The sequence below is a fragment of the Leptonychotes weddellii genome, chromosome 4 (genome assembly GCF_054177405.1).
Source record: "Leptonychotes weddellii isolate Sample4059 chromosome 4, ASM5417740v2, whole genome shotgun sequence".
NCBI classification, from domain to species: domain Eukaryota; kingdom Metazoa; phylum Chordata; class Mammalia; order Carnivora; family Phocidae; genus Leptonychotes; species Leptonychotes weddellii.
In genome coordinates, this window is record NC_138372.1 from 19,026,119 (window position 1) to 19,042,801 (window position 16,683).

The window sequence follows — 16,683 nt, forward strand, 5'->3', positions numbered from 1 at the left end:
AGCCGGCGCCGAGGCAGGGGGCCAGGCAGGCCCGGCCCGGAGGGACGCGGCCCCAATTCCCGGGGGGAAGGCGAAGCCGGCGGACCCCACCTCCGGGAAGTGACGCCACGGGGCGAGCGGCGCTGGAGCAGGGGCCGGCCGGAGCGGGGCGCGCGCAGCATGGCGGAAGCGGAAGGGAGTTCGCCGCTCCTGTTGCCGCCGCCGCCACCGCCCCCGCCGGGGATGGCGGAAGTGGAGGCGCCGACGGCGGCCGAGACGGACAAGAAGCATTTCAGCGGCTCGGGCAGCAGCGCCATGGACGTGGACCGGAGCCGCTTTCCCTACTGCGTGGTGTGGACGCCCATCCCGGTGCTCACGTGAGTCTCCCCCGGCTTCCGCCCGGGGACGGGGAGAGTCGGGCGGCCCCGGGCCAGCCTCCGGCTTCGACGTGCTGCAAGCCCTTCCCTCGGGTCCGGCCCGCACCCCTCGCCCAGTCACCAGAACCCCGCCACCTACGCGGTGCCAATTTCTGCTGACGGATGAGACACGCTCCTCGCCCTCATGACACCTGGTCTAGTCAGGGAGAAAGACAGTTGTAGACCGGCGGAAAAGGTTCTGTGGCTGGGAAGCGCAGGACCTGTGGGCGAACGGAAGAGGGGCCCCTCACCGGGTCTGAGGAGACCTCTTCATTCATTCAGGGCTTTATTCATTCATTGAGCAAATGCTTGCTGATCACTTCTATACGCAAGACTGAGTCCAGAGGCGGGAGTGGGAGTGTGGCTGGGACCACACTGCCTCCTGAGATGTCAACATTGAAAAGGCCCCCAGGCATCTGGGAGTCCAACCCTTTGTCTCGTGGATGATGAGGCTGGAGATCACACACTATTTCAGTTCTAAAGCGAATTTAGGTCCCAGAATGTCTGCCTCCCAAAGCAGTGTTCCTTCCATGGCCTCGTCCTTTGTCAGGAGAGAGCAGGTGCTCCTGTAGTCCGGCTGCCTTTTAGGGAGGAGGAGCTCCTGGGTCAGGGAAGCTGGTTTGCTCTCCTACTTCAGCCCTGACAACCCTCACAGTGCTGGACAATTGGCCAAGCTCTTTCACACCTGTTTTCTCTGAGTTTCACAGTCATTTTCTAAGGTAGGGATTTCTGAGATGATGAAGCTGAGCTTCCTCTGTACCATTAAAGGTCTTGGTCAGGTTCACATGCCAATGAGGAGAGGCATCCCAAACTCAGTCTTCTGACTCCATAACATGCTCTCTTTTGACGACCTCCCCTCACCTGATGAGATAAATTGGTTCCCTCTATCATAAATAGCCAAGTGGTGTGGAGAAAGGACCATCTTTTTGGCCTTACATGCTGATGATCCAAAAATGACTTTAATTTTTGTATTATGTTAAAATATACTTCGCTTGCTTGTGTTTTCAAATACTTATGCACTTATTTAAAAGCATCCAAGTCTGAATCCTTTAAAAATAAAAATTTTAAGAAAGTGTGTTCATTCATTCATTCATTCAGTGTTCTTGTAACACATTTGCTAAGTGACTCCTTTGTGCCCAGAGGAGTTCTAAGTGATAAAGATATAAAGTGACAAATGAAGCAGATATCCTTGCTGTCATAGAGTTTAAATCCTGGTGAAAGGAGATAGACAGAAAACAAGTAAGCTAATAAGAGAATTTCTGATAGTGATTAGTGCTATGAAGAAAAAATGTTAAGGTGAGAATAACTGGAAGGGATAGTCAGGGAATGTATCGGTTTTACTAAAAACATGTCTCTTTCCTTAAGATCTCTTTGGTTTTTCCCTGTTCTCAGAAACACATTCATAGGGGCGCCTGGGTGGCTCAGTCGTTAAGTGTCTGCCTTCAGCTCAAGTTCATGATCCCGGGGTCCTGGGATCGAGCCCCGCATCAGGCTTCCTGCTCGGCGGGAAGCCTGCTTCTCCTCCCACTCCCCCTGCTTGTGTTCCCTCTCTCTCGCTCTATCTCTCTGTCAAATAAATAAATAAAATCTTAAAAAAAAAAAAAAACACATTCATAGAGTCCTCTGCTCTTCAGAGAGCTGATAGCAACATGAGGTGGAGGCACCATGATCCCCAGTCAACTGGGCCAGGAGCAGCTCACACCCCATTTCTGTTGGCATCTATGTGCATGTGTTCATAAGATAAATAAGCCGTAGCCCCCCTGTCAAACCTCCAGCAGGAAGGGGAGACAGATGAACTAACCATCGTAGTGCATCATGATGATTGCTGACCTAGAGTGCAGAGCTAGGAATAGATGTGGCACAAGGAACTGTCATCTGTCTTTGGAAAGGGGAGCAGAGAGGAGACAACTGAATCCAAAGATCTGTCCACCCCCTCAGAGATGTTGATAATTCTGCGTGAAAAGCCAGATAATGGCTACTGCTACTCATAAAAGCAGCTAAGATTGGATACGTACTCTGTTCTGGACTCTATTCTAAACATTTTGTATTCATTATCTTATTCAGTCCTTATGTCAACCTAATGAAAATAGATACTGTCATCCGCATTTTGTAGATGAGGAAATAAAGGCTTAGAAGCCAGCGTGGGGCTCTTTCCACTGAGACAGTCTACCTTACCAGGTAGAGCTCTCCAGGGAAGGAAGTAACTCCTTCCCTCCCTCCCTCCCTTCCTTCCTTCCTTCCTTCTCTGAATAGTTATTGAGGATCTATTATGTACTAGGTCTGAGTAGACAGCAGTCCACAAAGCAGCTTTGGAGGTTGCCTTCATGGAGTTTCCAGACTGACAAATACTTGGAGAGTTTCTTCTCTGTGGCTTCCCTAGGCTCAGGGCTCTGCTGTTGTCTCCAGACTTTACTCTGATTTCCGGCACAGCTATGGTTTGTGGGTTACTGGTCAAACCCAGACCTTCTCCCAACCAGATGAAAGGAACTGGGGTGGAGGCCGGGGGTGGGGGGTGCGTGTTCTGAGATCAGGGTCTGAGAAGCCAGAGGAACTTCTTTCCCATAATTCTGAGTGCCCATCCTGTGGCCACTGTAGCTCTGTAGCAACATTTTCTATGCCAGTCCAGCCAATTAGATAGCAAGTATTTATCGAACACCTCATGGTAACAACATTGAGCAACTACCAAATGCAAGGAAGTGTGTTAAGCTCTTTGCAAGCATAGCCAGTTTACTCCTCACAATAGCCCCCACATTGAGGTAATTATTACTATCCACATCTCACTGACAAAGTTGGGAATGAGTAACTTGCCCCAAACAAAGTCAAGACTCAACCCAGCCCTGACTTCAGAGCGTGACTCCACTCTTAAATTCAGGATATTCATTCATTAATCATTTATCAGTCAGTGAATTCTTAGCTCCAGCTGCTAATAATAAATAAGAAAATCCCTGCTCTCTTGGAGTTTACATACTAGTGGGGAAAGACAGACAGTAACCATGTAAGTAAACAGGATTAATTTCAGATAGTAGTCGATACTATGAAGAAATTAAAGCAGAGTAATGAGATCTGGGTTTCCTGGGGTGGTGTGTGGCTACTCTAGAAGGCATGGTCTGGGAAGATGGACAGTTAAGCTGAGGCCTAAATGACGAGAAGCAGCCAGCTGTGTGAAGCTCTAGAGGAAGAGTGTTCCAGATGGATGCAAATGAAAAAGAGCATTGAGGTGGGAAGATTTGGTGTGTTTGAGGAATCAGAAGCAGGCAATGTAGCTAGAAAGAGGGGTGAGGTGATTTCGAGGGACAAGCAGGGCCAAACTGTTGGAAGGAGTTTTAAGTATATTTCAAGTGTAACCGGAAGCCAATGGGTGTGAAGCAAGGGAATGATGGAACCTGAATTATGTTCTCAAGAGACCACTCTGGCCACACCATCCTTTCAGATGCCTGGGCAGCAGACCTAGGAAGGCCTCTTTCCCATTGGTCATAGAACTACCCAGTGTTCCTTTTAAGGATCTTTTGAATCCATCTGCTTCTCACCACCTTACCACCAATACTGTAGTCAGGATCACCATCATCTCTTGCCAGTATTCCAGAATAGCCTCTGAACTGGCCACCCTCTTCCCTCCACTCTTGTCCCCTCACGTTCTCCAGACACATGCAGCCCTGGGCTGCTTCAGAGTTCTGCTTTCTGCCTGATGACATCGTGTCTTTTCACGGGTCAGGGTTAAAAGTTACCTCCTCTGTGAAGTTTTTGCTGACTTCTCCAGCCCCTAATGATTGCTTCCTTGAGCTGCACCTCTAGGTTTTGCCTCCCCCTCCCGAGCAGGGTGCAGCTTTGAAACCAGCAGTTGGCCACTGGCCCTGGAGTGAGTCCTTTTTACCCCCCTCTGTGAGTCCTTAAACCGGATCAGTCTGTTCAGCACCTAGGCCCAGTAATGCCCTGGTTCTCAACTATAGACGGATCAGGGGTTTCTAAATGTTTTGCATATTGGGGTCCAACTGAGATTTGATTTTTTTAAAATTTGGACTTTAAGTTCCTGGAATACACCGTGCTTTTGTCCTTATCCTTATCCTTCTACCTACTGTTACTTCCTCATTTCCTCCATGCAGCCTTCCCTGAAACCCTTCCCTCCCACACAGATTGTTGTTTGTTTTTTTAAGATTTTATTTATTTATTTGACAGAGAGAGAGCGCATAAGAGCACAAGCAGGGGGAGCGGCAGGCAGAGGGAGAGGGAAAAGCAGACTCCCTGCTGAGCAGGGAACCTGATGCGGTACTCCATCCCAGGACCCCGGGATCATGACCAGAGCTGAAGGCAGATGCTTAACCGACTGAGCCACCCAGGCACCCCACAGATTGGTTTAAATGCCTCCCCTCACTTTTTTTTTTTTTAACTTTTTTACTGAGATATACACTGTAAAGTGGACAAATCTTAAGTATATGGCTCAGTGAATTTTTGCATATGTATATATACTCATGTCACCCAGGTGAAGATAGCATTTCCAGTACCTAAAGGGCTCCTTTGTGCCAGTTAATTCTGCCACAGAAATCACCCCTCTTTGGCCCTCGAGCACCATAGGTCAGTTTTACCTCTTCTTGTAGTTCATATAAGCAGAGTATTATGCATGGACTTTTGTGGAAGGTTTCTTTCACTGCCTAATGTCTGTGAGAATATGTGTTGTGTGTAGCAGAAGTGTGTTCTTTGTTCATTGTTACATACTATTTCATTTCATTACTATACCCTAATTTACTTATTCATTTTACTATTGTTGAACATATGGATTATTTCTAGTTTTTTTAAAGTCAGCATTATTGGGGCGCCTGGTGGCTCAGTTGCTAAGCGTCTGCCTTCGGCTCAGGTCTTGATCCCAGGGTCCTGGGATCAAGCCCTGCGTCAGGCTCCCTGCTCCGCGGGAAGCCTGCTTCTCCCTCTTCTACTCCCCCTGCTTGTGTTCCCTCTCACTCTGTGTCTCTCTCTCTCTCTCTCTCTGTCAATTAAATAAATAAATAAAATCTTAAAAAAATAAAATAAATAAAGTCAGCTTTACTTGGGGGGTGGGATGGGGTGGGTTAAACAGGTTGCGGGTATTGAGCAGGGCAGTTGTGATGAGCACCAGCAGTTGCATGTCAGTGATGAGTCACTAAATCCTGCACCCGAAACTGATATTGCACTGTATGTTAACTAGCTGGAATTTACATAAAAACTTCGGGGAAAATTCAACTTTATTGGGATGTAATATATATACAATAAAGTGTATACATTTTAAGTGTGCAGTTCAGTGAGTTTTGACAAATGTTGTTTCCAGCTATGTTGAACGAAGGTGCTGTGGGTTTTCTTGTACGTGGCATTGGCGGACATAATAAGCTTTGGTTTCTGTTGGGTGTACACTCTGAAGTGGGGTTGCTGAGGCATAGAGTAATTGCCAGTTTTTGAAGGCAATAGAAACAATTCCAGTTGCCCCCCATCCTCCCCACACCCCGTATTACCGTCCTTTGGGTTTAGCCATTCTGTGGGGTGCAGTGGTATTCCATTGTGCTGTTCATTTGCACTCGCGCCTCTTCTGTGCCTCCCCAGCCCCCCGGCCACCCTAATTGGCACTCATTGCATGACAGTATAGTCACATATTCTCACACTGGATGGAGTGTCCCCAGCGTCTAACCAGCCAAAAGACCCCCTAAGCTCTGCCCCTTCCCTGTCCCTTTTTTCACAGGTGGTTTTTCCCCATCATCGGCCACATGGGCATCTGCACATCCACAGGAGTCATTCGGGACTTTGCCGGCCCCTACTTTGTCTCGGTGAGTTCCCATTCTGCCCCCCTCTGATGGGTTCCAAGGCTTCAGTGGAAGGCTGGCCTGTCTTGCCTGAGGCAGCTTTCCAGTCTCCCCAAGGCCCGGGAGAATGCAGGTACCAGACAGTCCTGGCCCTGGCCCTCTGCTCTTCACTAGTGTTTGACCCCTTTCCCCCTTCTCTTGCCTCCAGGACAGGCCAGGAGGGCAGTGTGGCCAGAAGGATTCTTAAGTAACTGACCCAGTCCTTTGCCCACCCCTGGGGTACCAAGACATGGGTAGGGGTTAGAGGCAAGAGTGGAGAGTCAGACCATCCAGGAACCAGATCTCTGGACCTTCAGAAGGTGGGAGTCACAAGGTGGGGACACCGGGGAGGCTGATGTGGTTCCCTGGGTGTGGCCATAGAGAAGAGGGGGTGGGGCTTATAGAATGAACCAGCTGTGTTCTTAGGTCTGTTTCCTGGGAAGTGCCCGAGATGGGTACAGTGGGCCTGCTCCAGACAAGCCCCAGGTGCTCCACCCATTGCCAGGGTGCAGCTTCGTCTCCATTAGAGGCTGGAATGAAGAGATGTGATGGTACCAGCCTAGTTATATTAATAGATGTCATGACCATCTTAACATGACAGAGGTCTTTTACTCTTATGTATTTTTATGGTAATTCATCTTTGACCAGCTCCGTCAGCTGGGTCTTCCTGATTCTGAACCCAGAATCTGCCCCTACCCTTATGTGGCAGGTCTAGGGCTTGGGTGAAACATGTCCCTCATCGGAAGCCTCTCCAGCCCCCTCCCTAACCCCCAGGCCTGCCCTGAATGATGCAGTCAGGCTGCAGTCCAGACACAGGGAAGAGCCCCGTGTGGGCCCTACTGTCGGGTCAGGAGGTCAGAGGGTGTTGTCATTTGTACTGCAAAGGAAACTGCCTCCCTGTGATCACTCAGAGATGGGCCAGAGAGGGTGAGAGAATTACCTGGGAGCCACACAGAGGGGCCTTTGTGGCTGGCACTCCAAGTCTTTGGTGTCTGGGTGCCGCGCTCCGGGCACTCCTGCCGCACTGCTGCCTCCCCCCAGAAAAGCTGCTGCTGGCCCTTCAGATGCTGTGCCAGCCCCAGAGCAGGGCCCAGACCCCACTTCTGCCCACCTGACCTACCCCCTTCTTAGTCACTGCACTTCCACCACTGATCACGTCTGTCTGCTGGGCTAGATGCGGGTCCTCCACTGACTTCTGCTCTTGTCCTTCCACAGGAAGACAACATGGCCTTCGGGAAGCCTGTCAAGTAAGTGATGAGCACCCATGTGACTAGCCCTGGGGCCGGGCCTTCTGGGACACAGCGGGAGTCAGCACCCTGAGGATGGGATGAGGGGAAGGATAGCCAGGCTCCACCAGAGCATACAGCCCGTGCCAAGCATCTCCTGCACCCGTCCCTGGCTGCGTTTTTACCCACAGACCATCTAGACTTTGCCTCAGCTCTACGCGGTTGTATTCAGCTCCATTGGAAGGATGACGAAAGAGAAGGGGCTGGTCATGATCACACAGGAAGTGGCAGAGCTGAGACTCACGCCTAGGTGTCTCATTCCAAAATCTAGATTCTTCTGCCCCTTGGGAGTGAACAAGTCGTTTAAGATGTAAAGGAGGCACTGCTTGGAACTCGGTTGGAAAGTTCTGCTTAGAATAAAAGTAGTCAGGCCCTCTGGCACCTATTGCTATGTTTGGGTGTTTAGAATTTTTGGTCTTCATTTTCTTTTTTTCTTTTTTTTTAAATAACCTCTACACCGACATGGGACTTGAACTCACAACCCCCAAGATCAAGAGTCGCATGCTCCACTAACTGAGCCAGCCAGGCACCCCTTCATTTTTCCTGTCTTGGGGGCCCATTCAGCTGTGGGCCTGGTGACAGTGTCTCAGTCATCAGTATGCTTAGAAGAGCCCCTGTGGTCTGAGGCTGCCCCGGCTAAGTCAGGCCCCAGGGAGGGGCTGGTAGCCTGCACAGCAGGGCACTGGCTCCCCAAGCCCTGCTGACTTCCACAGGCAGGTGGAAATGTGGGCCAGGGATGTCTGGGCTGCATGTCTGCACCAGGCTGCTTTTCGGGGTCAGTTTTAAGGGCACCCGTTTCCAGGCAGGAGCCCCTGCGCAGCCCCAGTTCAGGCCCCGCCTCTAGGTTCCTCCACCAAGCCGTTGCCCACGGGGCAGCCAGAGGGCGCGCTGCCCTCCCAGCATTCCCGGCTGGAGCCCCTCAGGGCGCTCCGCTGTCTGGCACAGCTGCTCTCACCCAGCTTGAGGTCTGTGAGCTTTTACCTCCACAGACTCTTCTCCAACTCACCCCAGGCTCCCGAGTGGGAGAGGGAGGGACAGAGAGCATGCTGCTTGTGAATAAACTCAGGATGACATTCAAGTCCCCCAGCACGCGGCCCCGCCTGCATCTCCTGACTCTGTCCCTCCCTCTGACTCCTGCAGCAGTGCCCAGTCTCTTAACTCCCGGTGCAGGCTGCACGGGTGTGTGCCTCTCCCTCTGCTCGTGCTCTGCCCTCTGCTGTGCACAGCCAATCCCTCTTCCTTCACACTAGACGCAGATGTCACCCCAGAATGCCTCTCATACCCCCCAAATGAGTTAGTCCCTACCTTCCCCAGCGTCCACAGGGCACTGGGCATGTCACACCGTGTACCCGGTGTCCACTGTGTGGCTCTTGCCCTGGACTTGCCTCACCCCTGCAGCCTCTGCACCCACAGGACCCTGCACAGAGCAGGCGTCAGGAACATTTGTGAGGCTGAGTGACCAGAACCCCCTCTCTCCTCCCAGGTACTGGAAGCTGGACCCTGCTCAGGTGTATGCTAGCGGGCCCAACTCGTGGGACACCGCTGTGCACGACGCCTCTGAGGAGTACAAGCACCGCATGGTAGGTGGGCTGCTCCTGACAGCAGGACCCGGGCTGGGAGGTCCCCCACAGCCCTGCCTGACCCAGCCCTTCCCACATCTCTAGCACAGTCTTTGCTGTGACAACTGCCACTCACATGTGGCGTTGGCCTTGAACCTGATGCGCTATAACAACAGCACCAACTGGAACATGGTGACGCTCTGCTTCTTCTGCCTGCTCTATGGGAAGTACGTCAGGTGAGCCGTCCACCCGCCGCTCACCCCTGGGGCCGCTCTCTCCCAAGGATCCCGTCAGGGCTGTTTGTGGAGTCCTGCAGCCAACAGGGACAAAGCAGATGCTGATTGGAGCCGTGAAGGTTCTAGAGTAACTAGCTGAGTTCCTGGTGGAGAGGAAGGTGGCTGTGCTGAAGTCTGGCTCCACCTGGGTCCAAGCCCAGGTCTATGTGATCTCAGCCACCTGCCTTGGCCTCTCTAAGTGGCGACTGCCCTTGGGAAAATGGAGGTTATGATTCTGGCTCCTCAGAGAGGCTGTGAGCCCACAGAGCCCTGTGCTCAGGTCAGGTGAACACGGAGCCCCTCAGAGGAGGGGGAGGTAACTGCCCCACAGGATTCCTTCCCACCCTCCCTCATCAGAGGCAGGGTTCTGGGCAGGGGGGCCTCAGTGATGGCCTGGGGGGACCTTTGAAGCCACAGCCTCAACCTGTAAGGTCAAAGGCATTATTCCAATTCTCAGGTAAAGGGAGCTCAGAGAGGTTGAGTGATGCACCCACCTGGGAGCCGGCACGCACCTGGTCCCACTTGGCCGCCTTTCCAGGCTTCCCGCTAGCTGCATGCATCATTAAGAGCTTCTGAAAAAGAGACTATAGGGGTCTTTTTTTTTAAGTCCAAAAGTCCTTTAGAGGTCCCCAGAGAAGACCATAAGTGTGGTCACAGAGAGACTGAGGTGGAGCCCTGACCCCCAACCCCTCAGCTCCAGCCACATCATTGCACTAACTCTTGCTGAACCCTGCCCTCCCAGTGGGCCTCATTAGAGGGCAGCCTGGCTTCCACACCGAGACTGAAGACCCCCCAGAGAGAGGTGATTATAGATGGAGCACTGAGACCCGGAGAGGGTGGACACATCTCTTGTACCTGCCTAGTGAGGTGTCAGATGTCTGCCAGGAACCTGGAATGGCCCCTGCCCGGGACTGTAATTGGTGGCCCTGCATAGTCGGTGTCGAGCCAGGCTGGGCCCATTCCCTTGACTGACCAAGTGTGGGGGTGAGGGAGTGGTTCCAGGAGCTGCCTTAGGGGCAGCAGCCCCATCTGGGCCGGTGGGCAGACAGGGCTCTGTGAAGCACGCCCCACTCACCAGGCCCTTCCCACTCAGACTCCTCTCTCTCCTCTCTATCAGTGTCGGGGCCTTCGTGAAGACCTGGCTGCCCTTCGTCCTCCTCCTGGGCATCATCCTGACTGTCAGCCTCGTCTTCAACCTTCGGTGATGGCTGCCTCATGGCCCTGAACCCACCAGGTTCCTAAGGAGGCAGTCGCCACCCCTTTTGGTTCCAGATTCTTTCTTCTCACCCCAAAAGGCAGGGATGGGTTGTTGGTTTTGACCCAGGGGTCTGGGCTAGATGGGATGGAACAAGGGCTGAAGATGAGCATGGGGCGGGGGTGTTTGCTTGTTGTGTCTCACAGGTCACTAAGAAGCTCCCTGTCCCCTCCTTCCCAGGCTTGTGACCCCTGCCCTTGAGGCGCCCTCTTTGTTCATCTGTTGGAAAGGCCTTAGCTGCCCTCTGTAGTGCTGCCCCAGCCATTGCCTGCTGGGCTCCCTCTGCCTCAGCCCAGTGCCCGGCAGGGAAGGGGAGCACATCTGGACCACCGGACAAGGCAGCCCAGGGGCCAGAGCTGGATTTGGAGCGCATTCGCCTGCCAGGGCTCTGGTCCCAGGGTGGGTGGGTGGAGTACACTAAGAAGTCTCCATAAACTAAGCTGCCCTGGGCCCTTCACCACTAGCCTCTAGAATGTTCTAGTAGGGCTGGATGGGCCCCCGATCAGATGTCTGCACGAAGCTGCATTAGGGGCGGTTTGTGCCCCATCTCCTGGTGTCCTTCAGTCCATGCAGCCCCCGCTTCCTCCTCTCCCTGGGCTCCCCAGCACGTGAGCCCATCTCCCCCTGCAGTTGGGGGCCGGGCCGGGGCTCCCCCAGCCAGTCTGGGGAGATGAGTGATGCTGACGTGCCCAGAGTGACCCCCTGCAGACCAGAGCAGTGTAAACAGGCTTGGCTCCAGCCCCAGGTGCTGGGGCTCCTCACACCGGCACGCGGGTGACGGCACCCCGTGGGTCCAGGACGCCGGGGGCCATCAGAGTAGCCAGCACCGTCGGGGAGCTGTGTCCTCCCACCTGCCACAGCCCCCCTTAACTTCAAGTTGTGGGAAGGACGTGTGCTGCCCCTCACCCCTGCTCTGCAGATTCCTTGCGAGGGGCTCCCTGGGCAGGGCAATAAAGGGTTTGACTCCAGACGGTGTCTTGTCCTTGTTTTCTCCTTTCAGTGGCCCCTCGCCCCTTCAGCTCGTTTCTTCTTGCTGCCCTGGCGGGGGCCCTGATTGCCAAGGCCATGGTTGAGTCCTCGTCCAGTGCCTACCGCGGGCAGAGCTTACAGGGACGTCTGCCTCCCTCAGGTACCTCCTGCCCCAGGCCCAGGTCGTGGGAGCTCCCCACCCCTCCAGATCCACCATCCCAGAGCCTTCTCCTCACTGCAAGTGAGTACGAAACCCTCCCATACTCCCTGTTGGGAAGAACTGGCAGTAGCATTGGGAGGTAGAGCTGTGCAGACCAGCACCTTGGACCTGTCCCCTCAACCAGGGCTGCACAGCCTGGGATAGCCAAGAGGATCACCCCAGCCCCTGGCCTCTGCCATATCCATCGGTCATATTGCCAGGTTTCTCTTGCTGACCCCCAGTAATCAGGTCACTGCCCTGCTCTCCAGCAAGACGGCAGAACTTGCTCGTTTCTGGTCCTTTGCTTTCCACCTGTTGAAAAAGTCCTCCTTTCCAAGACTTGGCTTCAAAGCCTCTTCCTTGGTGACGTCTTTCCTAACCTTGCTCTATGGCGTGTATCGTTTTAGTTGAACTAGCAAAGGATTTGGTCTCTGAATCCTGAGGGTCTTTTGTGTTCATCCTGACAGCTGCCTTGAGCACAGCCCTAGCGGCTGGCCCCCAGGGCCCTGGAGGGGTCTATCAGCTCATCCCAGACCCTGCAGAGCTGGGGTTTCTCCAGGGCAAGACAGAGGAGCCCCCTCCCTTCTTCATAGCAATTCCATTTTCAAAAATCCCTTTAGCATATTGGGATCCATCGGAGGGTCGTTTGCGGGGAGAAGGAGTTCCAGTATGGAGGACAACCACAGCAGGATGGACAGACAAAAGTAGTAAGGCCTGCTCCCGCCCAGCAGAACTTTAAATTAGCCTTGGGGAAACAGGACATGAAGAGGTGGCTGAATGCTTACTGTGTGCTAGGCCTCGTAATGAAGTGTCATTTATCCTCACCACAGCCCAGTGAGGCTGGTGCTGTCGTCCCCATTTTACAGATGAAGTGAGCACAGAGGGCTAAAGTGGTTTGTTCAAGGGCACAGAGGTAGGAAGAGTGGAACCACGTTCAAGCCCAGTAGCCTACTTCCTCAGAACCACCCTGTGGCTGGAGCGCAAGGGGTAAAGCAGGGAGGGGCTGTTCTCCAAAGGACTGGCTACTGTGACCAAAGAGAAGGGAGAATGGATGCTGGAGGCAAGCCAGGGGACACTCCTAGCAGCAGTCCCAGGAGATAGCTGCCGTCGCTGCCCTTGTTTTATAAAGGCAGAGGGTGAGGCTTACAGAGTTTGTCACTGATCCAAGTCCATGGGGGACCATGTGGCAGAGCCAGAAGTTTAAGCCCGACCTGTTGGCCTCCAGGCCCCTGCCTCTTCACCTAAGCGCAGTGACAGCCTGGAGGCAGGGGAGCCTGAGGAGGGGCGGTGGCAAGTGGGGAGAGCACTCCTGCGACTGGGGACTGGGGAGCACCAACGGAAGCAGAGTCTTTGGGTAAGGATGTGGGAGACAAGGACGTCAGAGCCACACTTACAGGCGCGGGGGTCTGGGGGTCAGGCTGAGGAGTAGGACGGCCCAAGAGTTAGTCAAAGTGTCTAAGGGAGGCTGGGCTGGTTGGGAGCACTTTTGTGAACGAGCCAGAGGGACACCCTGTGTCTGCCGGCACCTTCCAGAGCTGAGGAATGACGGATAAAAGTAGGGCACTGAAAGGCCCCTCTGACAGCCTTGCATAGGCAGGACTAGAGGGGCTGAATGGAGGCCAGGAGACAGGGAGGTGGAGGGTTCAAGAAGAGGTTGGGCCGGTCCTGACACCTGGGCAGTGGGGGAGCAGCAGCGATGGGTGACAGCTGGGGACGGGAGGGGGGCAGTCTGGGTGCTGGCAGCAGGCAGCAGGCGGCCGGGGGGTGTTCACAACGGTGGGAACTTGGAAATAAGAGATTTGGTTGGGGGTGGAGGATACAGAGTTAGGGGACAGCGCAGCTGGGCTGGGGCCAGCGCTGCCAGGGAGGCACATGTGGACAGGGACGGGCAGTGGTTGTCAAAATGGACTGTTGGAGAGGGGCCACCTGGTACCTTCTCTGTGCTGGCCGGGCACTTTCTGGTCCCTTGGAGTATGCTCTTCACACCTCCGCCCATAGTTTGCATAGGAGGAAATCGCAGCTCAGCATGGTTGAGACACCTGCTTAAGATCACACGGTGGCAGAGGAGGAACTCTACTGGGGTCGTCTGACTGAAGTCTGTAATCCTTCCTTGACCCTGCTTCTTAGAAAGATTTCTAAACTTGCTTTCAAAGCAAGTTCCTATCAGCAACTCAGCAGGCCTGGTGGGGCAGCCGCCCATCCTACAGATGAGGCCACTGAGGCTCTGAGGGGTTGGTGCCTGCCCAGCTCACAGGAGGTACAGAATAAGTCTGCAGGGGAGCTGGGGCCAAGCCCCAGGTGTCTCCCACCCACCAAATCAGCTCCGGGTTCTCTGAAAGCTGAGGCTTGGGTGCGCCCGCAGGGTGCCAGGAGTCCAGGCCCGGTTTTGCATCAGGCCCTGCTCAGAAGGTGTTTCCTCCTTCTCGGGGCAGCTCCTCCGGGCTGCTGGTTGAGTCAGCCTTAGTCCCTTTCTGCTCTGCTCCCCAAGTTCAGCTCGGAAACTCGGCTGCCAGGAGTGCAGGAGAGCCCAGGTCACCCTGCGAAGGTGTCTGATCCATACTGGACCCCTACAGGTAACACACCTCAGGGCCAGGGTTCCCTGCCAGTGTCCCAAGGAGCAGACACTGCCACCTGGTATCCTGGGTACCCTCTGGGGCCTTGGGGGTTGGGGGAGAGGGGAGTGGGTCTGGGACTAGAACATATTGACCAATGGGTCTGTCCCATAGTATTGAACCGGAGTGGGGAGGACCGGACACTGGATTGTGCCTCTAGAAGGACAGAAACTATAGGGAGGGGGTGCTGCTGGGGACCCTAGGCTCAGATGCCCACAGCGCAGCCCAGGCGGACCTGCAGGACATCCTCCACCGCTATACTCCTACACACGCCGCCCCCGGGGTCCCCGGGGCCCCAGAGCACACAGCACGACACAGCCCAGACACACATCCAGCAGAGGAAGAAGGACACAGGGCACATACCACACCGTGCTGTCACCCAGCAAGTCACTGAACACAGACAACAGTCACCCACGCGGCGTCATGTCATGACATGGGCCACCGACACACAGGCAGGGATACGATATTCACACCCACAAAACAAACAGCCTCAGAGACTCCACCGGGTGCAGAGCTGTGGGCCGTACTGAGACTCGCAAGGGCACAACATCACACAAGTGGGGACCCCGGGCCACAGAAGAGCCCCCCACTGTGCGTGTGCAGCACCCAGCACTTGGAACGCAGCAGATGTTCGGGAAGTATTGCTAATACGGGGCACACGGGCATTCACACAGGATTATACACGGTACTCTGTAAAGACAGCAACCCCAAGCCCGCGGGTTGCGGGGGCAGCAGAGGGAGAAGGCGCTCTCGGGCTTGGGCACTGACTCAGCAGCGGGCACAAGCCAGGACTCGCCTGCCAGAGAACCCTCTTCCCATCTCAGGCCTGCCTGGTGCCCGGACCTGGCCTGGGAGGGGATGGGAGGGGCAGCAGGGGAGGAGAGACCGCCCAGGGGGCTCAGGCCATGCCTCCGCTCTGGCCACGGCTCAGTCACGGGCCCCTTGCCACGTCCACATGCCCCTCGGAGCTGGGCAAATGTTTTCCTTCCGGAGTCACCGTGGTACCTGAGCAGCCTGAGCCACTTTGCAGCGCTTGGCCTCCACCGCCAGATCCAGGTCCTGGGCCAGGGGAAGGGGGAGCATCCATGTGGCCAGAGCGGAGGGGCCCAGGGGCTGCAGGCAAGAGGGCAGGGCTGGCAACAGGGGCATCCCTGGCTGGAGGCCTCAGCGAGAGTGGGTACAGTGGTTACCTCAGCGGGGAGGAAGCGGGGGTGTGGGCCGGGGAGGAGGTTGCCTCAGACAGGAAGGCCAAATGGGCCAGGGCAGGGTGGAGGTGAAGGGTGGAGGGAGGGAACCCATATTGGGAGGTTCCCAGGGAGGGGGCGGTGAGCAGATAGGTATGTGTGCCTGTGTGTCTGGGCGTGTGTGTGTGTGTGTGTGTGCCTTCCCCATGTGTGTACAGGGATATGTCTGCATTCAATTCAACTTCAACCAACTGTCTGTTGTGGGCAACATATGGGCTTTTGGGGTGAGGTCCTGTCCCTGTCTTCAGGGAGCTCACAATCCAGTTGGTGGAGGGGCAATGTGCGTGCAAAAGTCAGTGTGATTTGTGTGTATCTCGGGTCATGTTTTTGCCCCGAGTTATACATTCTGTGGGGCCTCGTGTGCAGGTTTCAGAATATGTCAGGCACATCCCCTGGTGTGGGCATGGGTCTGGGACTAAGACCGCATAGGGTCCTTGGTGGGGGATGGGTGCGCATGCGTCTATCTCTGTAGGTATTGGTGCACCCATGTGATCAGGTGGCCATCTCACTGTGGGTGCACATCTTCAAGTGTGTCCGTATGTCCGTGAGCCAGTGTGTGCGCGGGTCCATGGGTCCATGGGTGTATCTCATGCCACCTTGAGCTCAGCCTTCCTGGAGTCGTACGGTGCCCACCACCTGGGCATATATTTGGGCAGAAAAGAGCAGCCAGCTCCAGGATGTGCCCTGTATTTGGGCAGGGCTTGACCTGCCCCCTTGATCGCCCCCAGGTCGACATGTGTGCCCAGCTGGGGCACTGCCCCAGCTGATGCCCCAGAGGGGCCACCCATCTCAAGTGGGGCTCCGGGCCCTGCCCGGCCTCCTCATGGCGCACGAGCCACAGCCTGAGGCTGATGGATTGTTGGACCTCAGCTTCCTGACAGACGAGGAGCAGGAGGCCATTGCCGACGTCCTGAAGCGAGATGCCCACCTTCGCCAGTTGGAGGAGGGCCGGGTCAGGTGAGGCAGGGCAGGGGAGCCTGGGAGGATGGGGCCTCGGGCACTGGGAGCCCAATTGCGCCCCTGCTGCCTCCCGATGTGTGGCCTGTCAGATATCTGGGTGGTTCCTGTTTTTGCCCGTTGGTCACTTC

At 55.0% G+C, this 16,683-nt stretch overlaps 2 protein-coding genes across 6 annotated transcripts in view; both read left to right on the forward strand.

Moving 5' to 3' along the window:
* The first annotated feature begins 118 nt into the window (after nt 1-118).
* TMEM222 (transmembrane protein 222) lies at nt 119-11,539 on the forward strand. Of its 2 annotated transcripts, XM_006739545.3 has the most exons (6): nt 127-356; nt 6,097-6,181; nt 7,412-7,443; nt 8,966-9,062; nt 9,147-9,277; nt 10,434-11,539. In XM_006739545.3, the coding sequence occupies exons 1-6, from the start codon at nt 160-162 to the stop codon at nt 10,519-10,521; spliced, it is 630 nt and encodes a 209-aa protein (XP_006739608.1). In that variant the 5' UTR covers nt 127-159; the 3' UTR covers nt 10,522-11,539. The 2 variants fall into 2 exon arrangements, with proteins under 2 accessions (XP_081673983.1, XP_006739608.1); XM_081817857.1 differs by lacking the exon at nt 9,147-9,277 and having other exon boundaries at nt 119-356.
* A 97-nt stretch (nt 11,540-11,636) lies between these two features.
* The window catches only part of SYTL1 (synaptotagmin like 1), a 10,915-nt gene continuing 5,868 nt past the window's right edge, over nt 11,637-16,683 (forward strand). The window contains exons 1-3 of one of the 4 annotated variants that reach the window (XM_081817849.1): nt 11,763-11,781; nt 14,228-14,312; nt 16,324-16,552. In XM_081817849.1, the coding sequence (XP_081673975.1) occupies nt 16,362-16,552 (191 nt within the window). In that variant the 5' untranslated portion in view covers nt 11,763-11,781; nt 14,228-14,312; nt 16,324-16,361. Of the gene's footprint in view, nt 11,782-13,511; nt 13,997-14,227; nt 14,313-14,839; nt 16,553-16,683 lie in introns of those variants that run through there. The other 3 variants (XM_081817847.1, XM_081817846.1, XM_081817848.1) reach the window with 3 other exon arrangements.